The 8503-nt window shown below is 39.6% G+C and overlaps 1 protein-coding gene across 7 annotated transcripts; it reads left to right on the top strand.

Annotated features, from left to right (window-relative positions):
* Positions 1-228: 228 nt before the first annotated feature.
* Positions 229-6696, top strand: si:dkey-229e3.2 (uncharacterized). 7 transcript variants are annotated; one of them, XM_020487884.2, is made up of 6 exons: positions 229-515; positions 990-1197; positions 1365-1513; positions 1632-1785; positions 4583-4663; positions 4786-6696. In XM_020487884.2, exons 2-6 carry the CDS (start codon positions 1003-1005, stop codon positions 4924-4926), a joined length of 720 nt encoding a protein of 239 aa, XP_020343473.1. In that variant the 5' UTR covers positions 229-515; positions 990-1002; the 3' UTR covers positions 4927-6696. The 7 variants fall into 7 exon arrangements, with proteins under 7 accessions (XP_020343473.1, XP_020343474.1, XP_020343476.1 ...); XM_020487885.2 differs by having other exon boundaries at positions 895-1197; XM_020487887.2 differs by having other exon boundaries at positions 234-515; positions 1632-1776.
* The last annotated feature ends 1807 nt before the right edge of the window (positions 6697-8503 follow it).

The raw sequence follows: 8503 nt of genomic DNA, 5'->3' as shown, positions 1-8503 counted from the left end.
GGGTCAAATGTTTAATGTTGTGCCTGTCTAGTCATGTCTTGACAATCAATTCTTACTTTGTCAAGTAGGCCAAAGTTACACAACTGTGGTTAAAACACACAACTTAGAATTTAGGGCGCCCTCTGTCGGTTTCAGTTGCGTCTAGATTTACGCTATCAATGCACCTGCGTCAGGTAAGGTTAGCTCTGGGCTCCTACGCAATCTCTCCGTCATCGGGGCGGATCCAAAACAGTGGGAAGTAGTGCCGCGTTCAAAAGAACTAGGAACTCGGGAACAAATACGATGTTAAATCATGAAGTCATTGATCTTCAGGTCGGAAAAGTCGGAGTTGTATAGGCCCGTTCAAATCGTTTTTTTTCCAGTCGAGCTCGTTTTTTTTCTGAGTTCCCAGTTGTTTGAAACCCTCGGAAGTCGAAGAGTTCCGAGCTCACAGTTCTTTTGAACGCGGCATAGACTCATGTTTATTATCACCTTCCGGATTCTTAGAAACTTCCCCTGTTACAGTCGCGCCATCGGTAAGGAATATTTACCCTGTTTAGAGGTCTCTCAGCTAAAGACTTCGTAGGATCTAACGGTGTAGACTTCTCAGATAACACTGTATCATGAGTGTAATGTAATCATAATGTACGTAATATGGTTATTTCAAATGAGTTCAGTCTAACAACGGGTTAGCATTGTGTAGGTTGTGTTTATTGTTTTATTAATCAGGTTTGTATATAGGTCTCGTTTTAATTTCGCCACAAACATATGTGTACATCATTACACTAATTCACTTCATGTCGTGGTTCTATCCTCTTATTACATGTTGCACCGTATTATTTAAGTGTATGGGCTGCACAGGAAATCATAACAATAGAGAGGGGGAAGTCACTGATGGCCTACTTATCATTACAGCATTGCATGATCAGACCAGAAGTTGGGGGCGTCTGTGGATGTGGACGGACAGAAATTGTCATTTCTTCCATTATCTGATCCTTGTCCTAAAACAGACTTATCCGTTCAATGGAGGAACCATTATTTTCTGCTTACGGGGATTTCGTCGACTGGTCTGTCCAAACTGCTTGGGAACAGAATGACGCCGAGGTGGACAGTGCGTTTGGAGACTGGAGTTCTGCCTGTAATGGCAACAAGTCGGATGCAGTTGAAAGATCTTCATCTCTGTCTTCACCCATGGACATCTCTAAACTCCCAACAAAGGTGAGAGTGCACCGATCTTTTTGATCATTCCAAGTTTACTTTACTTAAGAGGAAATTATTACCTGTGAATTGTGATCTATATAGGAGCTGTCTTAATTGCCATTTTCCTAATGTAGGCAAATAAATAATGTACAAATATGATATATGTGATATATTTTTCTATACAGCTGGAGAATGGCAATGTGAAGAAATCATGTGTAGTTTTCCAGGAGTGCTTCCAGGTCTTGGGTGAATCTAAGGAGACCAACTGTACTGTACGATCTCTGTCCCAGCTGCTAGAAAACACACAGCCTTTTCAACCAACAGCTACAATATGGTGTCTAATTTATCCTTCTTTTTTTTTACTGTAACTAAAAACATGCCTTTCTATATGTATGAAGCTTCACTTCTGTGTTCCATGAGGTTGTATCTGACTCCTCTTCTCTCTTGCTTAGTGACTGTGGCAGCTTGTGGAGCCATCTGGTGGCTGAGCCCAGCAGGCTGAGGCTGTCAGAGCCAAAGCCCAGCTTACACTGCCACAGCCACAGCAGAATGGTTTCTGCCCTCAGAATCACACCCTCAAATTGCATCTCTGACCAGGTGAGATGGGTAGGTGGGGAATGGGGTCCTTTTAAAATGAATACACCCAGCCTAGTTGGATGAATGTTTTTATGTTTTGTGAAACATTTTGGGTTATTAATTGGAAATACAGTAGTTAGGTCCAAAATAATTGGCACTGTTGATAAAAAATTAGCAAACAAATCTGAGCTATATTGTATCTGTCCCAAAAAATTGAAAATTATAGTATTTTATACGAATACAATTGCTGGGAGGAAGATTTTCTTTCCTTCTTTTCCTAAAATTACATACCCAAATCTAACTGCCTGTAGCTCTGGGCCTGAAGCAAGGATATGCATATTCTTGGTACCATTTCAAAGGAAACACTTTGAAGTTTGTTGAAAGGTATGTAGAAGAATATAACACATTAGATCTGGTAAAAGATAATACAATCTTTGAAATGCAAGAGAACGGCCATAATGTATTATTCCAGCCCAGGTGCAATTTAGATTTTGGCCACTCGATGGCAGCAGTGTGTGCAAAGTTTCAGACTGATCCAATGAACATTTTCATTTCTGTAAAAATGATGTATCAACTGTGCCTAATTTGTAATTAATAACTTTTCATGTTCAAAACTTTGCACTCACCTCAAACAATAGCATGGTATTATTTCACTGTAATAGCTACTGTAAATTGGACAGTGCAGTTAGATTAACAAGAAGTTAAGCTTTCTGCCAATATCAGATATGTCTATGTCCTGGGAAATGTTCTTGTTACTTACAACCTCATGCTAATCGCATTAGTTTAGATCAACCGTCCCGCAGGGGACCCACTAATCCTGAAGAAGTTTTAACAAGTAATAAAAATATAAACTCTCAAAGATAGGGGTAAATATTATTGGCAATCATGTTTTCAATACTCCAGGACCCTCCCCTTGTAAACTTAAATGGTAATCTCTATTCTATTATCTATATTTATATGATTTCAATTGGTTTCCTATGGAGGATTGACTGAAAACAACAGATATTCCCATTCCAAGTCAATATTATCTGATGTGTGGGCCTCCAGCCATCTTTGTGGTACCATTTGAAAGTTGAAATGAATTTCAATTTCATTCCCATTTTATCAGCCAAACATGACACCCACCCTGTATTCAAGAGCATGTTGTGTTTCAACTGATGGTGGTATGTTCCCCAATGCTGGAAGGGAGGGGGGGGGGGGCCTGAGTAATAAAGTTTGGAAACCCCTGCGCTAGATGATGCTCCAAGATTCCACACTGGAGGAAATATATTTGCCAAGTCGTCTGCCTTGTGTTCTGCATAGACAATGCAGTGCCTTCAGAAAGTAGTTCTACCCCTTGAGTTAGTCCACATTTTGTTGTATTACTGCCTGAATTCAAAATGTATTTTTTTTCTCTCACCCATCTACACACAATACCCCATAATGACAAAGTGAAAATGAAATGCAGAAACATGTCATTTACATAACTATTCACACCGCTGAGTCAATACATATTATAATCACATTTGGCAGCGATTACAGCTGTGCATCTTTCTGGGTTTGTCTCTTGGAGCTTTGCACACCTGTATTGCACAATATTTGCAAAATATATATATATTTTTATTCTTCAAGCTCTTTCAAATTGGTTGTTGAACATTGCTAGACAGCCATTTTCAAGTCTTGCCATGGATGTTTCAAGTTGATTTGAAGTCACAACTGTAACTAGGCCACTCAGGAACATTCAATGTCATCTTGGTAAGCAACTCCAGTGTATATTTGACCTTGTGTTTTAGGTTATTGTCCTGCTGAAAGGTGAATTTGTCTCCCAGTGTCTGTTGGAAAGCAGAGTGAACGAGGTTTTCCTCTAGGATTTGACTGTGCTTAGCTCTATTCCGTATATTTTTATCCTAAAAAAATCTCCATAGTTCTTGCTGATAACAAGCATACCCATAACATGATGCAGCCACCACCATGCTTGAAAATATGAACACTGGTACTCGGTGATATGTGCTGTTGGATTTAGCCCAAACATAATGCTTTGTATTTAGGACATGAAGTTAATTTCTTTGCCACATTTTTTGCAGTATTACTTTAGTGCCTTATTGCAAACAGGATGCATGCTTTTGAATATTTGTATTCTTTACAGGCTCTTTTCTTTTCACTGTCTTTTAGGTTAGTATTGTGGAGTAACTGCAATGTTGTTGATCCATCCTCAGTTTTCTCCTATCACAGCCATTAAACTGTAACTGTTTTAAAGTCACCATTGACCTCATGGTGAAATCCCTGAGCTGTTTCCTTCCTTTGTAGTGACTGATTGTATTGATACACCATCCAAAGTGTAATTAATAACTTCACCATGCTCAAAGGGATACCTTTCTTTGTGAGGCATTGGAAAACCTCCCTGGTCTTTGGTTGAATCTGTGTTAGAAATTCACTGCTTGACTGAGGGGCCTTACAATTATATGTATGTGTGGAGTACAGAAATGATGTAGTCATTAAAACATCATGATAAACACTATTGCACACAGAGTGAGCCCATGCAACTTTATTATGTGACTTGTTAAGCAAATCGTTAATCCTAAACTATTTTAAGCTTGTCATAGCAAAGGGGTTGAATAATTATTGACTCAAGACATTTCAGCTTTTATATTGTAATTCATTTGTAAATGTTTCTTAAACATAATTCCACTTTTACATTATGGGATATTGTTTGTACTACAGTGACACAATCTACATTTAATCCATTTTAAATTCAGGCTGTAACACAACAAAAATTGGAAAAAGTGAAGGAGTGTTAATACTTTCTGAAGACACTGGGTTCTATATCTGTGGTCTTTCCCTTCCATAGTGTGAGTCTGTCTTTTTGGAAGATCATGAAGAAACTACAGAGACCTCTTGCCCCCCTGCTGCTGCTCTCATCAAAACCAAGGTGTGTGCATCCATGTGTTGGGGGGGGGGGTGCTTCTCCTTTTTAGGAAGTGGGCATCACTGGGCGTCTTTCTACTATTATTGGCACCTGTAACCTTTGGCCTTACTCTCATCTCCACTCAGCTGCTGGCCCCCTCCTCCTGCCATGGTGACACCCCAGCTTTCCTCTACCAAATCTCCCAGCAGTGGCTGACTCAATGCAGCATCCAGCTGCAGCCTCAGCACCACAAGAAGCCTCCTGCACTGAACTATGGAGAAGGATAAGATGAAGATGCTGCTTAGCATAGCCCTACTGTACTGTTGTAGATGGATGAAACGGGTTGGGTTGTTACCCGGGTGAGAACAAAGTATACACTTTTCGCAACATTTTATTTATACAGATTGTAAAGAAAGTACATTCTATGATATTGTGTATTTAGTTTGCAGGCGTTTTCCTGGTTTTATATATAATATTTTGATACGGAGTGCAGTTACAGGGATATTATAAAATGTTCTATAAATGTATTGAGTTATTTATTCAGTGTAACACCTGTTTTATACCACTATTGTCAAGAGCAGAGGGAACAATGCAAATCTTTGGAAGTCACAGCACTCCACTAGAGGGCATATTGGCTTCCTCATAAGTCCCAACCCCCATTTTGCAAACACAGTGCATTCAGAAAGTATTCAGACCCCTTGACTTTTTCCACATCTTGTTACGTTACAGCCTTATTCTAGAATTGATTACACGTTTTTTTCCTCATCAATCTACACACACTACCCCATAATGACAAAGCAGAAACAGGTTTTTAGAATTGTTGGCAAAGGTATTAAAAACAGAAATACCTTATTTACTTAAGTATTCAAATCAAACTTTATTTGTCACATGTGCCGAATCCAACATGTGTAAACCTTCAGACCATGCACCTCAACAATGAACACCTCAAGAAACAAGCTTTGTCCATATATTTTGTTTTGTAGAATACCCAACTCCACGTCTCACTGTAGAAACCTGGCTTGCGATCTAGGGCAGTGCATGGACCCAGAAAAAAAGTAATTGGGTGTGTCTTCCCACTGTGGATACATTTTTATGGAAATTTGGATTGCTTGTGCTTTAACTATGGCATCACATTATTGGTGTCCTCCACTTCTTAATATTTCCTTAGTTTGGTCCTCTGTTTTTCTTAACCTGCCTTAATACTCTAAACCATAGACATGTGTCATGTCATTGGCCATTTTGTAAGTAAGACTGCAGGGCATCATGGAGCTAATCAGCACAAACCAGTATAACAGAGAGGTTATTACATGTGTACAACTGCATCTCAGACAGTTCTCTTACATTTCAACCACCAGGATTTGCTTTTCCAGACAGAGAAAACAAGAGGTTAGTGAAGGTGCACACTCCTCCCAAATGTCACTTGTTTGGCTGGCGGGTTGAGTCTGTGAATAGAATTGAAATAGAGAAAACCGTCACCTTTTTACAAGTAGACCCCTCCTACATGACAAGTGATGTAGGCCCTACACTCCCCTCTCTCTCTCTCTCTCTCTCTCTACTATCTCCTCTCAGCTAGTGCACTAGCGGGATGTCAGAGTGAATTTAGATGACATCTCGTTGCAGTGCAGTTGCGGAAAAAAGGCAAAGGGATGGAAGGATGGAGGAAGGAAGGATGATCTTGGGTTGTATTGTGCCTTATATGTCACACACACAGAGGAAGGCATTGGTGCATTGGACCATCTTTTTTTTGGGGTGGGATGGTCAAAATAAATTAATAATAATACAAATAATTGACTTTTTTAAGGGAGATGGCAGATGGCCCTTGGGCCTGTTAAGATGATGATTTTTGTGCAATTTCTCTATTGTCATATTAATATATTTGAGCATTTGCCTGATCAGTGGACAACGTCCAGTCCCCCCTACCAAGATAGGCCTGCCCGGTTTTCTGATTGGCTGATGTGGCGCAAAATTCACGTTCAAAGTCAAACGCACATCAGCAAAGAGACCTTGCTCTGACTCTCTTGTCATTAGTCAGCCCAGATCACGGCTCGTAAAAAAAACAGAATGGTAGTACCGAAAAAAGTTAAGAGACCAAAATAAGGCTTGAGGCTACAGCTGCTTAATGTATGAAATTAACCAACTCATTTTCTAAAAGATCTGGTTCGGCTGGTCCAAGTGTTGTGACAGATGCTGCTACAGAAGACAGTGCAGTCGAGGTATGGAGAAAATCTACCTACTGTGTTATTCTTTCTCAGTTTTCATCCAAATGCCGACAGATTTTAATGCGAATATTCAAAAATCAGCATAACAACTCCAAGGGGTTTCCATCAAATTGATTTGTTGCGGATAAAAGGCTGTGCGTGATGATGTAGTGCACAAAAATATACCTTTTCCATTTCATTTTCAATTTAACTGATGATTTTCTCACAAAAAAAGTAAATTATACAGCGAGTGTGCCCACTGGTATTGGCACGTGCGCGCTAACCAACAGTTTGCAGACACTGTGCAAGTAGGCCAATAGACTATGGATGAGATTATTATGGACAAGATTATTTCTATTTGTCAAATGGCATCGATTATCATGTCACCAGAATAAGACCCTTTATGTTTATTGGAAAGGAGCACATCACCTTGCACTTTTCACCACCCTGTGAAGTTCATAATTTATACTGAACAAAAATATAAACCCAACATGTAAAGTGTTGGTCCCATGTTTCATGAGCTGAAATAAAAGATACCTGAAATGCTCCATTCACACTAAAAGTTTCTCTTATCTTTTGTGCACAAATTTGTTTACATCCGTTAGTGAGCATTTCTCCTTCTCATTCTCTCCAAGATAATCCATCTACCTGACAGGTGTGGCATATCAAGAAGCTGATTAAACATAAAAGGCCACTATTATGTACAGTTTTGCAACACAACACAATGCCACAGATGTCTCAAGTTTTGAGGGAGCATGCAATTGGCATGCTGACTGCAGGAATGTCCACCAGAACTGTTGCCAGAAAATGTAATGTTAATTTCTCTACCATACGTCGTTTTAGAGAATTTGGCAGTACGTCCAACCGACCTCACAACCACAGAACACGTGTATGGAATCATGTGGGTGAGCGGTTTGCTGATGTCAACATTGTGAACAGAGTGCCCCATGGTGGCAGTGGGGTTATGCTATGGGCAGGCATATGCTACGGACAACAAACACAATTGCACTTTATCGATAGCAATTTGAATGCACAGAGATACCGTGATGAAAATCTGAGGCCCATTCTTTTCAGTAATCTGTGACCAACATATCTGTATTCCCAGTCATGTGAAATCTATAGATTGGGCCATATACATTTATTTAAATTGTCTATGTTCCTTATATGAACTGTAACTCAGTAAAATCATTGAAATTGTTGCATGTTGCATTTATATTTTTGTTCAGCATAATAGCTATTAATACTTTAGGAGTGACAGGCAGACAGAGTGATAGAGGAGAACAAGAAGAAGCACAGACAGACAGAGTGAGAGCAGAGGAAAACTGCACAACATGGAGGCAAAAAAGGCACTGCATATATGGTGTCAGCGGTGATGTGGGCTGTTGAGTCTCAAATGCCAGGGCCTAATTTTTGGCCCAGTCCGCCACTGGAGGAAGCCTCTCACTGCTCAGCTGGATAGATATATTTGCCAACTTTCCTTATTGTAACTCAAATTCTACATTTCTACAGAACTATTTTAAGTCTTTAAGGCATTATTTTTTAAAGGGAAAAGTGGTTGATATGAGAACAAGGAACTTCCTTTGATTATACAGAATAACTCAATATTATCACGTCTCAGGATAAGACCCAGATGCAGACAGTTCAAATAAGACATTATAAAACGGGG

This window comes from Oncorhynchus kisutch, linkage group LG7 (assembly GCF_002021735.2).
Source record: "Oncorhynchus kisutch isolate 150728-3 linkage group LG7, Okis_V2, whole genome shotgun sequence".
NCBI lineage: Eukaryota > Metazoa > Chordata > Actinopteri > Salmoniformes > Salmonidae > Oncorhynchus > Oncorhynchus kisutch.
The sequence above is the reverse complement of the archived record's forward strand: the minus strand, read 5'-3'. Positions and strand labels throughout refer to the sequence as shown.